Source organism: Sparus aurata, chromosome 8 (genome assembly GCF_900880675.1).
Source record: "Sparus aurata chromosome 8, fSpaAur1.1, whole genome shotgun sequence".
In the NCBI taxonomy this organism is placed as follows: Eukaryota; Metazoa; Chordata; class Actinopteri; order Spariformes; family Sparidae; genus Sparus; species Sparus aurata.
Genome location: NC_044194.1, coordinates 841,951 through 858,809, shown reverse-complemented (window position 1 = coordinate 858,809; position 16,859 = coordinate 841,951). Strand labels below are relative to the sequence as shown.

Genomic DNA, 16,859 nt, shown 5'->3' with positions numbered 1-16,859 from the left:
CACTAAACTCAGGTTGTTTGTCCGCTGCAGCCAGAATCCAACACAGTGAAGCTCCTTCATAAAAGCTTTTTCACTTCTCTGTTATGTTCGGAGGAGACGATCGCTGAGTTTGACTGTTTGGGTGAACTGCTCCTTTAAGCTTACCTGTATTTTTTTCTTTCTATTTAAAAAAAATCAAAAACAAAAAGTCTATCAGTTACATTTTCTGATAACGATATGATTCTTATTGATCGTTCATGTTTCTAAAATGTTGTAAACATGTTTATATTTCTGCAGTAACTGATTCCTCAACATAAAAACATAAATACACTGAAAGAAGAAGAAAAACATACAGATCAACATCAGCCGGCAGCTCCCGATCGGTTCTGCTGCTCACAGACAGTATGGTTACAGTTAGCAGTGGTTCTGGTCCATTTATTGAAGGCTACAACATGAACATGTCATCAGGCGCTTCTTGAAAAATAGATTTACAAACAAACAAACAGACGGATGAACTTTGGTTGGAGATCATTCTGCAGACATTCATTGGTGTTTTCAGCAACATTATGACGTAAATACTGCCGTTTTCAAACCACTGAACATTTCACACGGATGCTGCAAATCAACAGACGTGATGTTTTGGACACATTCAGAGTTTTGGCTGGATGACACAACAGTTATTGCATTCACAGGGAGGATCTAATGTACACTCAGGCATGAAGGCTGCCAGCTGAATCAGACCGGACCTTCTGAAGTCTGTGCAGGTTTAACGACGCAGAGGCAGAAGACTGCGTACATCTTGTGGACTGTGGACATTTCTCAGAGTTTCCAACAGGATGAGAATTATTTTGGCGGTCCACCCTCAACAAATGTTTAAACTTAATGCTTTATTCAACGTGGGACAGAGCTGCCACCAAACCAGGTGCACGTTTGACTCTGCGTGCTGCTGCGTCTGTTTTGGATAAATGAACATGAATCAAATCAATCACTTCTGATTTCACCTGTTCAAAGACACACGACTGATCAGGTGACGCTGAACGCTGAGGATTCACGAAACAACACGTGAATAAACACCTTCAGTGAAGAGCTGAAAATATAAAATAACACACCGTGACATCCACGTAAACTAATCTGATACTGAACAGATGAATCTTGTTTCGTGTGGCTCTGGCTTTTGTTTTTGTGTGAAACATCTTAAGTATCTTGTCTTTGGATCAGCTGATTCATATTTTACCATCCAGATTTCTGAAGCTTCTTTGACAATTCTGGAAAAACCTTCAGAACAGCAGAAAGTTCAGTTAAACCGCCTCCGACTGCAGCTCTGTCTGCCTCCACCACTTCTTAATAAAATAATACAGAAATGATTTTGTAAATAATCCAAACGTTGAAAACACTCCGAGTGGACCGCCCAAATAAACTGTGTGAGAAACACTTGAATGTATTCAAGAGTCTGAATATTCATCTTGATTCACGTCCAGGAGAAACAGCCTCTGTTTGACTCGGACGTCCTTCATCATCATCATCATCATCATCATCATCATCATCATCATCAGTCCAAAGTGGTCTTCATCCCAGGTTAGTCTACATACAGTGGTGGTCTACTGGTAACACTGGTGTTCACCTCACAGACAGGCCTCAACAGGTGGAGCTGCACAACTGACACTAAAATCAAAGTTAAAGTTCTTAAAAAACAATAATTTATAGACGTTGTTCATCTTTAAAAAGAAGAGAAGGAGGAAACCTGATGAAACTCGCAGGGACTCGTTAATCTGCCAACGTGTCCGACTAAACTCGTTTAACTTCAGACAATCGCTCAGGTCAGCTGAGTCCTCACAGGTTCCAGACCGTCTGGTGACAAAACATCAGGGCTGAACGTAAAGACCGTGTTTAGGACTGTTCCCAGGAGGGCCGAGGCCTCGCTAACAATTACAAAAATGTCGTTGACACGTTGTAAGAGGTGAGATGGCTGCGCCGGCTCACAGCAGGACTCATGGACTACAACCATCTCACATGTGGGAATGTAAGAGACACGACAACATGGAGTTTATATATCAGCATCATCAACACCCGGAAAATGTTTTCATGGTTTCCAGCAGGTGAAATTATGATGTGGAGATTAAATATCAGACGAGATGTGACCTCAGAGTGAAACATGTTAGTTTCGGTTGTTTCACTGACTGTTATTATGTTTTCAGTCGACACATCGTCCAGTAAAATGTGAGCGTCAGGCGCCTTTCTCAAAGAATCATGAATGAAACAAATCTTCACCTGCAGCACCTCCAGTCAGCACGTCCAGACGAGATTTAGAGCAATAAATCTGCCTCTTCATCACAATAAAAACTAAATAACAACAACTAAGAAATCTGAACCAACATTGTTTGTGTCGATCTACAGCTGTGGGCCGGGCTGCAGGGATGTAACGGTGTTGAGGTGTTCCCTGGTATAAAACAGGACGTTGTCTTATGGTGTGCAGTAGATTACACACCATATTGATTTCTTCTGTATTAGTTATTAGTTATTAGTTATAACAAAATATATATATATTCAAGTTTCATGATATTGGTTATACTTTGGGAACTGTAATAAAACATCTGTTCAAGCAAAGAAAACTTGTTCTAATTTCTTCAGGATCAAAAGTCCAGATCATCGCTGTAATAAATGAGGCAGGAAGAATCTACCTGCTGACTGAGATGATTAAAGTATTAATTGTGCAGCCCTCCTGTTAATCGTCTCCATCCCCGGGTGGTGCATATCTCCAGCACACTCACCCAGCGAGGACCGGCTCTGTGTGGAAGACCAACAGCCAGCGCGTCTACATCCAAACATGACTGGACCACCGAGGTGTAGCAGGTCTACGTCTCCTCCAGCCAGAAGGTCCAGACCTCCACCACGGACCAGGGTGTCTCTACAGGCACGGTCTACGCCCCTGGAGCCTGCTGGTCTACATGAGGGCGTTGAGGTGTCCAGAGTGTCCTACAGAGTTCAGCATCAACGCTCTCTGGTCCAGCACCTCCCTCTCTCTGCCCAGCGTCGCCCTCTCCTGCTCCACCATTGCTCTGTCCCGTTCTACCGCCGCCCTCTCCCTCTCCAGCCACAGCCTCTCCGCCTGCACCCCCGCCCTCTCTCTCTCCACAGACGCCCTATCTCGCTCCACCATCTCCCTCTCTCGCTCCAGTGCCGCCCTCTCCCTCTCCACTATCTCCCACTCCCGCTCCAGTCCTCCCAGCGGCCCGTCGCACGCCTCCGAGCTGCGCTGGTTTTGCTCGGCGTCTCCAACGAACGCCTCCTGTCTGTAGTCCGTGGAGGATGAGGGGGGCGGGGGAGGGGCGGGGCGGGACCGGTGTCTGGGGGCGGGGTCGGGTTGCTGCTCATCGTCTTGAGTGACGGGGGCGAGGAGGGGGGCGCTGCTCGCCAGGCGGCCTTCCATGGCTTCATTCATCAGGTGGAACCACGGCCAGGAGGAGGAGCCGTCTGCTGAGCTCTCCATGCCCACAGGAGGGTACTTCAGATCCTGAGGGGGAGGAGGGGGAGGAGGGGAGAATTATAATTATGTTTCTCACTACAGTAACAAATGTGGATTAATCCGCCGCTGAAAATAGTCCAACAAATCAGCTAGCAGCTTGTCAGACTGCAAACACACACCAGACGGCTGCTGAAACAGAATCTTGTCTCAACAGATTCTGTATTAATCTGCAGATATCGCGTTCTCGTGTTCTCAATAACTTTGTTATAATTACAGCTGCAGAATCAGAATCCATTCACCTGCTCTGCTGAATGAAATGAGTCCAAACTGAACTCATCATTGTGCACCTCAACCTCCATTTAAATGTGAACAGACTTTGATGCTAAGCTAACAGTCGCTACTTATATTCTTATTGAAAGTTGCTCTGAGGGATCGTGGCCTCTTTCTGTGTGTTCACTTGTTGGTCTAACTGAACAGCGTTTTGTTCTGCATGATCAAACAAACCCTTCATACAAAATAACATCTACTACTTTACTAAAATTCTTGTAAAGATGACTTTCTACAACCTAAAAGCAGAACAGAGAGAAAACATGATGTAGAATGACAGCAGCCTGATGGTTTCCTGTCTGGACTACCTTGTATCTCCTCTTCAGATTGTCCCACTTCTTTGCCATCTGGTACGTTGAAACTTTTCCCTGCAGCCCGAGCTCCTTCAGGATCGCCCTGAGTGACAGTGAGACAGACACATGAATGAGCCTGATCACACCTGCTGTCACCGTCCACCAATCAGTGTTCAGCTCTCAGTCTGTCAGTTCACAGCTACATTAGCCTGCGTCTGAGTGACCACCTGTGATCTGATGTCACTTCCTGCTCGGCCATCACTGAGACAAACAGACTCCATGTTTCTACTCACAGACAGAAAGAAGTTCATGTAGAACATTTGCTGAATTTACAAGAAGGTCCAAATAATGCAGAATGAGTCAGAGACAGAGTTTCACAGAGTTTATAAAGTGTCTCCAACTCAACAACTCACTAAACTGACACATTTGTTAAGGGAGTCTGGGGACTTTCTCCACGGGGACAAAGAAGGAGCCTATATTGTTACTGTTTAGTGTCTTTGTAACATGTGACATGTTTAGATCAATAACATGTTTCTTCTTTCATAAATGGAGTGTAAATGGTGAAATCAGTGTAAACAGTGTGTTCAAACAGCTGATCAATGTTGGCAGGTAAGACTTTAGCACTTTAGACACAGAAGCAGACAGGCTGGTACAGACATGCTGCCACAAACTGACACTTTTTACAAGGAGACAAACAACTTCAGCTGAAAGATTTAATGCTGAATTTACAACAAGGACACAATGACTTACAATCTGTCACACACACATTTTCACTACGTTAGAAAGTTTGTTTTTACTCAACAACTCTTAAAATCACCACATTTGTTAATGGAGTCTGGTGATCATCTTCTTTCAGTCTCAGAGGAGTCAGTGTGCGTACACACTGCTAACAGAATGTGGTCACACTGGATGTCAAATGTGTCCTCAGTGTTTCATTGACACCTGTAGAGATCTGTCCACCTGTGATCAGACCCCTCACAGCCTGAATTACACATCTACAGGAACATGTTGGATCATATTTATCTATAACAGAAAATGTCTTACTTCCAGGCGGCTTTGGCAGCGTTTCTCCTCCCTGTGAACAACGCTTCGTTGGCAGCTCGAAGTTTAATCATCCTCCTGGTGTCCTGATCCGTCACTGTGGCAGAGAGGATGTAAAGAAACAGAGACAGGAAGTCAAACAGTCAGACGTGTGTTTAGACGCTCAGCTGCTAGTTGTAATCGTGATGCTGGTCTCAATTTAACCGATTCTCTCATTTAAGCTGCGTGTGGACATATTGGTCCACTGCTATTGAAAACTCAATAGAAAAACCCCCCACACACACTAAGCATCAAGAACATGTCTTACTTTTATAGGAGAGGTCTGAGGGCGTTGAACACTCCTCTCCACTGGCGTCGATGTACGTTACATTCCCATCAGCCTCGGCGCTGTCTCCCCCAACCATGCTCTCCAGCTCCGACACGCTGCTCCTCTCTGCCATCAGACAGTCTCTGTCGGGAGGCGGCGATGAGCCGAACACACCGTCCTCCTCGCTGCTCCAGACGGGCGTCACTCTTGGAGCTTTTGCCGCCAGTCGTCCCTCCAGAGCGTCGCTCATCAGCTGGAACCAGGGCCAGGAGGCGGGGTTAGTCTGGCCCTCCATCCCCCGAGGAGGAAACTTCAGGTCCTGCAGACACACAAATCCTCACACTGGAGCAGCTGCGGCAGTTTCACAGCACTGAATACACTACTCATCTACTGCCAAGACCCACTGGATAAACTTCTGACTGCTTTCTGAACGAGGCGCAGCAACGTAAGCAGGATGAGCTTTAAAACTCAAGGACTGAGATCAAACTTGGACTTGTATGTTTTGCCATTGCTGTATATTTCTGTGTTTTTGCAGGTTAGCCTGATGAACTTAGCGTTGGTGCCTCCTACAGCTAAAGCTGCTGGTGTCGTTTGTAGCATTCTGTAGCTTCGTTGGAGCGTTTAGTATTGAGGGACATTCAGAACAAACTGAGAACGTTCAGCAGCACGAATGACGCTAGCATGCGAACATTTGCATCAATCGTATGAGTTGAAAGTACTGAACTCAAGCGAGGACTCTGCGTGCCACTGTGTCGTGAAAGCCAATCAGACTGATGTTCACACTGACGTCATGACGTTCCCGTCGCTGATGTCCACACATACATACAGTAACCTGCCTGTACAGAGGACCTGTGCAGGTCAAACTGTTGTCACCTTGAATTTGGTCTTCAGGTTGTCCCACTTCTTGGCGACCTGGTCAGGTGTGATCTTCCCCGTCAGACCCATCTCCTTCACGATCCCCCTGTGGACACAAAACAAGCACTGAATAATACAAATACACAAAGGAAGGATTGTGACTTTAGTTTCATCATTTATCATTTAGTCCGGCTGTAATCTTATAATGCAAGTTAGAAAATCATTTAAAATGTTGTGACTGTTTTGTGCTTCTGTACCTCCAGGCAGGCTTGGCAGTGTTCCTCCTCCCAGTAAACAGAGACTCGTTAGCAGCTCGTAACTCAATTAGTCGCCTGGTGTCTTCCTCCGTCACTACAATCAAACAGGATGATTTCAGTTTTCCAGCAGATGAACTGAACCTGTCGACAGGCTGCTTCCTGTTTCACTCTGGTCACATCCTCAGCACGTCAGAAATGTTACGACTTCTTTACTTAAAGCTCCTTCACTTGATTTCAGACAACTTTGTGGTGCTTTGTGCTTTATGCTCTTTATCTTTATACTTTATACATTTCAGGGCTTCATCTTGTACTTCTCTACATTCAGCTGACTGGTGTAGTTATAGTTACATTACAGAGTCAGAAATTACATAAAAAACAGTTTTATAGATAAAACTGCTCAACAAAAAACACATCAGTAAAAAGCAAAGAATCTTATTTATTCCCACTGTACTTTGCTGCTGTGCTATCAGTACTTTTATTAAATGATGACTTGAGCTAAAAGAATTTGCAGAACAAAATGAGCCATTTTTACTGAAAATGTTTTTTTGATGATCTTGAAGTTCTTGAATGTCAAAATTAGCTGCTGTCCTTTTTTTCACATGACAGTCAATTAAATATTTTGGCTGTTTTGGACTATTGGCTGATAAAACAAGACATCCAAAGACGCCACGCTGTGCTCCGCGACATGGTGATGGCTCTGTGTGATAGATGATAAAGAATCTGAATAATTCATAAACTGTTAACTAGCTGCACCGCCGGAATGATCTTAAAGACTCATATTATGATTTTAGTTGTTATTTACTGGCGTTTAAACGGCAGCAGTCAGTGAGCAGACGCTTCTTCTCCTCAGAGTGAAGATTTACTGCCATCTAGTGGCGACGCTACAGATCGCAGTCGACCTGCTCCCTCTGCAGATTCACAAAGCTCATTCCCAAACATCGTTATGAATACCATATTACATTTATACATCCTCCACACTGGACCTTTAAGAAGACGGATCAGAACCAGAGCTCACATTGTTATTTCGCCTACAGTGCCCATAATGCAGCTTAATTGTCAACAGTTTGCTTCCATGTTACAGTTTGCCGGCATTCTTACATTTGTAGGTGAGCTCGGCCATCCGGTGCAGATCTCCCAGCGCTGATGACCCGTTCTTGTCTTCATTATCAACCAGCAGGTCCATCTCCGACTCCGTCAGGAACTCGGCCATTCCCCCTCGGCTCCGACGGGCTCGTTTTTTGGGCGTCGGCGACAGCTGCTCGCAGTCCTCGTCTTCGTCCTCCACGATGGGCGTGAGGATGGGTGCCGCTCCGGCGAAACGTCCCTCCATGGCGTCGTTCATTCGGTAGAACCAGGGCCAGGAGCTCGGGTTCGTCTCCACGCCTCGAGCAGGAAACTTCAGCTCCTGGTAGAGACAGAAAGCTCTGCAGATCGTCCACAGAGGGACCTCATCCTCCTGTCAACACTGCCACCAGCACCAACTCCTGTTATCCAGAACTCACAGGAACCTCGCTGCTTCTCCACAACATCATCTCTTTATGTTGATGGAGGTTCTCAGACATCCAGAAATTCTAAGTGCTGTATCGTAGGTAACTGGAAAACTTTCAAGTCCAGTTGCCTACGATACAGCACTTAAAATGTTTCTTTAATTTTAAGTTTAATTTGTGCATCAAGCAAATGTCAGCTGATTCCTGTGAAGTAACGAGGGGTTGAACCTCAGGCCCAATGCAAGAACGTTCCCTGATCAAATCCTGAACACCTCAGATTCCTGTGAGGCTTCTTTGTACAACTGTCGGATTCCCCAAACATTTGTTTTAAATACAGAACATGTTATTTCTGCTGAAACTAAGGAAGTTGGAGTGTGTCTGTCTGCTCAGAGCTCAGAGATGAGTTTGTAACTTGTGGGATTATAAAGTAGATTTTCTCCTGTTGATCAGCCTGACGGACTGCAGCAGTGATCCGGAGCTGTCAGCTGTTTCTGCTCTGTAATGTTGACTGCTGACTGCAGCGGGAGGGGAAATGGACTTTGTCTCCTCTCTGTAATGTTACGTTCATGAATAGAGAACCAGAACCAGAACCAGAACCACAGTCTCTGCTGAGTGCTGACTTCACTCACTCACTACTCAGCGTGAAGTTGCTCATTAACTTACAACTAATGCACATTAAAGTAATCTGTCTGATGTTCTTCTCCTACGTTGAGGAAACTTGTGGTTTCCCTGGTTTGAACAAACAACATCTAACATATATCTTTAAATCACTTGTTTGTTCCACTTGAGAATGAATTTGTTTGTTGGAGTGGTTCTTGCACGGGGCCCGGCGTCACCTCCACTCTTTACCAGTCATGGATAGTTTGTCTCTGGAGTCGAGCTGGTTGGACCTACCTTGTATCTTCTCTTCAGGTTGTCCCACTTCTTTGCCAGCTGGTCTGTGGTCAGCTTCCCCTGAAGACCCAGCTCATACAGAATGGCTCTGAAAGGAGCGACACTCATGAGACATCACAGAAATTCAGTTGGGTGATGTGATAAAAAACATATGGAAGTCACGTTTGTAAAAAGGGCAAACGTTCATCCTCATTGTTTACATGGAAGCTTACGAGCTTTCAGTCTTCTTCTCTTGCCTGTTTTGTTGCTACATTACAACCACAGCAGGGATCCATTCATTAACTCTAAAGGTCCATTTAACTACAGAACCAGCAGGTTTGAAGAGTCATTCAAAGTTCAAACAGAGCCCTTAATCACTCATTAAGACAGAATTCAGACAGAATGAGTTTAAGATTAAGATTCAGCCTTTGAGAACAAACAGAAGCAGTGTGAAGGTTCACTCACCTCCAGGCTGGTTTGGCCGAATGTTTCCTGCCGGTGAAGAGCGCCTCATTCGCAGCTCGAAGTTTGATCATTCTTTCAGTTTCTGGTTCCGTCACTGTCAACGAGAAAAACAAGGATTTGTTTTGTCATGTGTTAACACTGAGGATGGACTGTGATGTAGCAGCACCAGCAGCATGTAGCAGTACCACAGGGACGCACTAGAAAGAGCGACAGCTGGAAAGTCGTCCACTACGTTTCATTAAACAGCAGTCTGATATTTAATATTTCACTCTGAGATGTAGGAACAGAAAGTAGCATAAAAAGAAAAAAACTCAGTAAAGAACCTCAAATGTGCTCTTCAGTAAATCTGCATCGTTAAATTACACCACTGCAAATAACACATGACATCACAATAACTACAGTCGATATATCTGTTATATATCTGTGAACATCGTCGCTCGTCTGTGATTAACCATCTAAACTCGCAGGTGTATCCGATTACTTTTATAGGAGCACTCTGTCATCCTCCTCCAGCCCATGGGGACTCCCTCAGCGGGACGAGCCTCCGTGTGAACCGTCCCATCATCCTCTGCGGTCTCCGCTGCCACTGTGTCTTCCATCTCCGTTTTGATGAGGAACTCCAGGATGTCGGTGTTTTCCTGGTTCTGGTTTTGCTGACTGTTGCAGCGGTGAATGGCGTTGCCGGCGGTCTCCGGGCTCAGCACCAGGTTGCTGTTGTAGAGGCGACCCTGCATGGCCTCATCCATGATGTGGAACCAGGGCCACGACTCTACGACCCCCCCGATGTTGTCCTGGCCCTGGTAGGGCTGCTTCAGGTCCTGGAAAAGACATCAATGCTTATAGAAACCTGGGACCTGTTCATCAGTCCTTGAAATCATCCTGCTGCTTCATATTAACACAACATGTCTCTCTGTGTCTGACTGCATCACACCTCACCTTGTATTTCGTCCGCAGGTTGTCCCATTTTTTGGCGATCTGGTCTGCTGTCAACTTCCCTTCAAGCCCGAGGCCTTTTAAGATGGTGCTGAGGAAACATTCAGAGGGTCAGCTGACAGGCAAACTCACAACAGAGTGAATGGTGGTTGGACTCACATTCGCTCTACAACACACTCGTGGCGACCCGTTCATCAGGAGCAGCTTCGGGTTACAAATTCTGATACTCGATATTTGGGAATGAAATAAATCCAGCTTTGAAAAATCTGCCGTTTTACAAAAAGAGATCTGATCAAGATCCGTCCCTCAGAGTCAGTCTGCCGTAACAACTGATTATCAGTTATTATCTCATTAATAACACGAGACATACAGTGACTTAAACACTGGTGCAGATCATGTGAAGGAGCCTCCACATGGAGTAAGGACCGAAGGTTCCCAGCAGAACGCTGCGCTGCGACCAGACGATCAACGTCTTTCATGGGTTTCTGTGTACGTTGAGTCTTTTTCTGTCCAGAAACTATTTTAACTCTTTACACAATGTCTGTTTGATGTAAAATCAGAGGAAGTGATGTTTGAGTTAAAAGAGCAAATAGCATCAAGTTACCTGATTTATAACACAGAACTAACTGATACAATAATTATCAACATGCAACCAGAGTAAAACCTTTAAAACTGCTGGTCACAGTGCAGCAGAGCTGAACTCTGTCAGTCCTCCAGCCGGCTCGTTATCAAAGTGCATCAGTGTCTTTGTGCTGCTCTCACACACACACACACACACACACACACACACACACACACACACAGTGGACATGTGTTTTTACCTGTGTGACAGTGATCACGTGACTTAGAGTGATCAGTGCACCGACACAGTAAACGTCACTGGGAATATAAATGACCTCGAGCATCTTTTCATGCATCATAATCTCTGAAGTTGTTTTAAAGTGATGACACAACACACACACACCGGACACCTGTGACGTCAGCTGACAGGTACAGGTGTTGGTGTCAGTAGTGAAGTCTGGTTCATACCTCCATGCTATCTTTGCAGAGTTCCTCTTCCCTGTGAACAGAGCCTCGTTGGACGCCCTGAACTCAATCAGCCTCTTCACGTCCTCCTCGGTCACTGCAGGTGGAGGGTCAAAGGTCAGCGGCCATCAGCACCGGCAGGTTAAAGCTCCTGCATTTAGCACACACACCGCGATTACTCACTTTTATAGGAGTTCTCTGGGAACTGTGGCAGCGGGCTGAGGACGGACTCCATCATTACATGAAGAGCAGGAGAGGGTCTGTACTGCTGGGCAGCTAGGGAGGAGGGAGGGAGGGAAGGAAGGAAGGGAGGAAGGAAGGAAGGAAGGAGGGGTGGAAGTGTGCTGGTATTCAGGCCTGATGCTAACTACATCCGCTACCGCATCCTGCAGGTTTACCAGCTGTGTTCCTCCGTCAGCAGCGCTTCTCCGTCCATCAGTCCATCATGCGAGCAGGCCCGGCGGGGATGTACCGTGACGCTGACCGGGCGGCGGCAGCGTCTCCTCCGGGGCGAGCTCCCCGTCACCCGCTAGCAGAGGCAGGCTGCTAGCTAGCTTCGGTAGCTAACCTAAACAACAAACCCACGCAGAGCGGGGCTTCCCGCCACACGACGACACCGGTTTCCGTTAGCTCGAGCCGATTCTGACCTCCGCGGTGTGACGTTACTTCACGCCATCGCCACCGGAGTGAATGCGGCGGTAAATAAAACCGTTACCGTGAAACAGCTAGCTGCATCCCGTCCCTCAGCGAGGGGCGCTCGGTAACAGCACCCTGACCTGCCCTCCGTCACGTGACCAAACTCTCGGGAGGGCGGAGCTGAACGTGAACATAAACAGTCCAGAAAACGACTTCTGGACGTTCCTTCAAACTTTATATATTACAAATATTTAACATTTCCTACAGTAAAATATAAAAAAACACTTCTGTAATACTTTTATTATGTTTGTAGTTTTCTTATCATTTGTTACATGAACGTATTTATTTATTGTTTCTTGTTTAAAGGAGCACCGTGTGGTTCTGTACACATTATCACTACATGTGTATCTGGCCCTGACAGGGACAGTAACGTGTTGTGGACAGTCATCAGTAAACATCACTCATGACATGAAGTATGACTCATACTGTATGAGTTCACCCACACACTAAAACTCATCATCTCCTCCTGCATGTCGGTGAGAGTCAGGTGGAGTCTCAGTCCACACAACATTTCAGGGGCTTCACAGTAAAACAGCTTTCGGAGCATTCTGTGATACAACAAGCTGTAAAACTCAGCAGCTTCCCCTGTAATGATACCACAGAAGAATAACCACGTCCCTTCTGTCTGCAGGTAAACGGTAAATGCAGAATTCTCCTCAACCACAGACGCAGCTGGAGACTTGATTCAAACTGGACCTCAGGCTTGGATTACACTGACGAGCTGTATGCAGCTGTTTATGTTCTTCTGGTTGTCCCAGCTACTTCAGACTGAAGAGATAATGGCTGAATTATATTTTTTTCTTTAAGTGGAAGTTTCTGCACAAAAGGAAATAATACAGAACCTTTATTAGCACATGAAGAGTAGCTGGCAACAAGTACGACCAAACTGCCAGAAATAATTGTCAGTGGTCCAAATCTGCTCCTTTGGAAGTGGGAGCCTTTAATGACATGGAATCAATGAAACAACACAAAACATCCTCGCTCACAGTTTCTCAACAAGCTTCTGGAACAAAGAAACCAGTCTCTGTCTGCTCTCCAGCTGGTCTCGATCCAGGTCTGCAGCCACCAGCCTCTGGTAGAACCTGGTCTGTAGAACCACCTCCTTCTCTGTGGCCGACTCAGCCTGCTCTCCGTCCACAGCCCCCCCGTCCGTCTCCAGGACCGCCCTCTCTCTCCTCAGCAGCGCTCTCTCTCTCTGTAAATCCTCTTTGGCTCTCTCCAGAAACACTCGGTCTCTCTCTAGAAAAGCTCTGTCTCTGTCGAGAAACGCTCGATCTCGATCCAGAAACACTCGGTCTAGCTCCACAGCCGCCCTGTCTCGCTCCACAGCCGCCCTGTCTCGCTCCACAGCCGCCCTGTCTCGCTCCACAGTAGCTCTGTCTCTTTCTACAGCCGTTCTGTCTCGCTCCAGAGTCACCATGTCTCTGTTCAGCAGCTCCCTGTCTCTTTCCAAACATATCAGCTCTCTGTCGAACTCGGCCTGCTCTCTCTCCAGAGCCTGCCTCTCTTTCTGCAGCTCAACCAGCTTCCTGTCCGCCTCCCCGCTGATGTCTCTGGAGGAGGAGGGCGTCGTGTTGGTCTCAAAGGTGCAGTCAGGTAGCAATGTGGTGTACAGTTCAGCTGGCTCACTTTTGTTCATCACAGATTGAGTTTCCATCATGTCAATTCCAGCTTCAGTGACCTCAACAGGGGATTCAGTTCCACTCAGCTCCAGGACCTTCTCCAGAGTCCCGACACCCTCCACAGTTCCAGTTTCAATGAGACTCAGTCCTGAACAAGCCCTGACCACGTTGGGAAGAACGAGTGGAGGCAGGGCTGCGTTCGACCCCACGTCATCGTCCAGCAGGGAGGGCTGGACGATGGTGGCGGTTCCGGCCAAGCGGCCAGTCATTGCCTTATCCATCAAGTGGAACCAGCGCCACGAGCTGGGCTGGGTCTCTATGCCCTCTGGAGGGTTCTTCAGCACCTGTATGGAGAGAGGACGTCAGTAATTTAAGGGACCTTTAATCACAACTGTATATAACTTTACTTCATCAGGAAAGTGGTTCTATCTGCCTGATAGAGACTTTTAAAAGACTGACTTTGTATTTGTCTTTCAAGTTGCCCCACTTCTTCTTCAGCTGCCGTGCAGACATCAGCCCGTGAAGCCCCATCTCCTTACTTATCGCCCTGCAGGACAGACCAGAATTCATTAGCAGTGATGCTGATGGTGATGTGATGGGAGGAGTCAAACGTGCAGACCACACAGCTGATTTGATGTGGAACCTTCAAGAACTCAGACTTCAGTCTTTTCTTTATGGTTCACTTTTTTACACTGGATACAAACTTTTTGTGCGTGCTTGAAAACTTGGTCAATAAAACAGTTTTGATCTTCTGCCCAATACATCTGCACTGCACACACATCAGCAAACAGATAAATGAATTTATTTAGGTTTTTTGTAACACACACATTCAATTAATGTGTTAATCAAATTAACTAGAGCTGCAGTTATGAATCAGTTAATACATTGTCAACTGTTAAATCAATCACCTACTATTTTCTTTAATGATTAATTGGTTTGAAATAGTTTTTTTTAAACAAAATAAGTCAAAAATCTGAAAAATTCTGAATATTCTTCTGGTTTCTTTCTTCCTCTGACAGTAAACTGAATATCTGTGAGTTGTGGATGAAACAACACATTTGAAGGTGAAACACTGATCGACAGCATTAACATACACCTATATTCTGATATCTTGTTAACCAAACAATGAAAACCATCGTTAGTTGGAGCCGTGCTCTCTACAGTGTCACATCTTATTTACAGAGGAAACCACACTGACCTCCAGCCAATCATTGCAGAGTGTTTCCTTCCGGTGAAGATGGCCTCATTGGTGGCACGAAGTTGTATCATCAGTCTGATGTCTCTGTCCGTCACTACAGAAACAGAATCATCATCACTCTCATATCAGTCTTTATTTAACTGTCTGTCTCTCCTGGATGGAGCTGCCTCCTGCTTACAGTCACCTCTCTCTTACTAAACAGTTCAGGTTCATGTAGCTCTATAACCTTAAAACCTTTTAACCTAATGTGGACCAACTGCCACAGAGTCTGAAGGTAAAAATGTATATGTTATGTTCTCTTAAAGAAAGCGACTGTGTGTGTAATTGATCATCGTGTCTGTCACAGTGAGATTTTTGGTGTATTTTCACCTCTTTTTGTTCAGATTTGTTGTCCTTGTTTTGAAGCTGTATGTCTGTTTCTGTCTTACTGTAAATTGTTCTGAGTAGCTTAAAACCAACTCAGGTGTGTTCAGACACTTGACCAGCACAGTGATGCACTCAGAGAAAACTCTCCACACACACACACACACACATCTAAAACTACAGCAACTAAACTCTTTAATTCAAATGAGCTCAGAATCATTAAACTATCTCATGAGATATAATGACTACAATTACATTTAACAGATTACACTCATGTTGCTCATAATGATTTACCCGCACTGTACTTTTACATAAGTAAGACTAAAGGACTTTAACTTGTATTATTTTGGTGCCGTTCTCCTTTTATATTAGTGAAAATCTTAAGATAGGTGAAATAAGTTATGTAATAATATCTCTGCCTGGTCACAGAAGCAGGTTCAGCTGAAACGTGAACACATCGGCTCTGTTATCATCGTTAGCTAACATTAGCATCACAAAACAACACGACGACGAATTCAAGCGTTCAGTTTCCACTTCGCCGTGAGTCCGCTCATAAATATAATTAAAACTCATGTCATCAACATCTCAACTGTCTTTAAACAACATTACTTCTGTATGTGTTCGCCATGTTTCATTCCTTCAGGTCCTCAAGGCTACAATCCAAACATCCGGTGGGGACCGGAAGTGAGACACTCCTCCTCTTCTTCTTCTTCTGTATTTCATCGGCAGTCGAGACTCACAGCGGCGCTTTGCTGCCACCTGCAGGCGGTTTGTAAAGATTCAACAGACTTACAATTTAAGAAGATAATAAAGGTTTAGGTTTGTGTGTGTGTGTGTGTGTGTGTGTGTGTGTGTGGCGGCTAATGATACAATCAAATGTATAATAATTTTAAATTAATTTGAGGAAATTAACATATGACCAAATTAGGGGGATTATTTCATCTTAATTATGATTTAGGATTTTTAACTTTTAATTTCACTTTATGCTGTAGAGTAAATATAAATAATAGTCTCTTTTATTATAATGTGTTTGGTATTTTAGCCTGTGTTTCAGTCTCAAGATCATTTAAAAACCCTTTATTTACTGATAACTCAATAAATCTATCTCCAGGAAGTCAGCTGCACTCTGTCGCCCTCCGCGGACAGCAGGAGGCCTCTGCACTGTGAACCTGCTCAGCATCCTGCAGCATCTCTGTCAAGCTCAACACATTCAGGCCAAAAACACAGAACTGAGTACAATACTTCAGATTTAAAGTCTGACACATTTAAATACATCAGGGTCCAGTAACTAAAAATGTGAAACAACAGAAGAAATATCACGTAATGTAGATCTGTTCTGTGATTAATCTGACTTGAATTAGATCTGAAATTTTTTTATTGATTAGTCGATTAGTAATTTGAGAGAAAATGAATTGTCATTTAGTTTTCACCAGTGCAGGAAACAATCAAAGTCACAGATATTCAAAAGGAAATACAAGAAATAAGGAGGTGAAAGACTGTACAGTTTTATCTGTTCAGGGTAAATTTAAAATGACCTGACAGAATTATAATGTTAATCACAGACACAGACTAAGTTCAATAACTAGATGTGAGAGTTACTACAGGAGGCTGAAATTCATCATTTTATTGTAAAATACTTGAATAACAAACACTGTAAAAACACATGATGCATAT

At 44.9% G+C, this 16,859-nt stretch overlaps 2 protein-coding genes across 2 annotated transcripts; both read right to left on the bottom strand.

Moving 5' to 3' along the window:
- Positions 1 to 398: 398 nt before the first annotated feature.
- On the bottom strand, positions 399 to 12,099 carry LOC115586973 (uncharacterized). Its single transcript, XM_030426493.1, has 13 exons — positions 11,490 to 12,099; positions 11,310 to 11,403; positions 10,284 to 10,371; positions 9,829 to 10,165; positions 9,348 to 9,441; positions 8,904 to 8,991; positions 7,621 to 7,927; positions 6,523 to 6,616; positions 6,284 to 6,371; positions 5,411 to 5,729; positions 5,107 to 5,200; positions 4,078 to 4,165; positions 399 to 3,490 (listed from the first exon to the last, which is right to left on the bottom strand). The coding sequence occupies exons 1-13, from the start codon at positions 11,542 to 11,544 to the stop codon at positions 2,921 to 2,923; spliced, it is 2,316 nt and encodes a 771-aa protein (XP_030282353.1). The 5' UTR covers positions 11,545 to 12,099; the 3' UTR covers positions 399 to 2,920.
- A 131-nt stretch (positions 12,100 to 12,230) lies between these two features.
- Positions 12,231 to 15,922, bottom strand: LOC115586980 (uncharacterized). The gene is made up of 4 exons (XM_030426503.1): positions 15,795 to 15,922; positions 14,823 to 14,916; positions 14,084 to 14,171; positions 12,231 to 13,968 (listed from the first exon to the last, which is right to left on the bottom strand). Exons 1-4 carry the CDS (start codon positions 15,811 to 15,813, stop codon positions 12,985 to 12,987), a joined length of 1,185 nt encoding a protein of 394 aa, XP_030282363.1. The 5' UTR covers positions 15,814 to 15,922; the 3' UTR covers positions 12,231 to 12,984.
- Between the last annotated feature and the right edge of the window lie 937 nt (positions 15,923 to 16,859).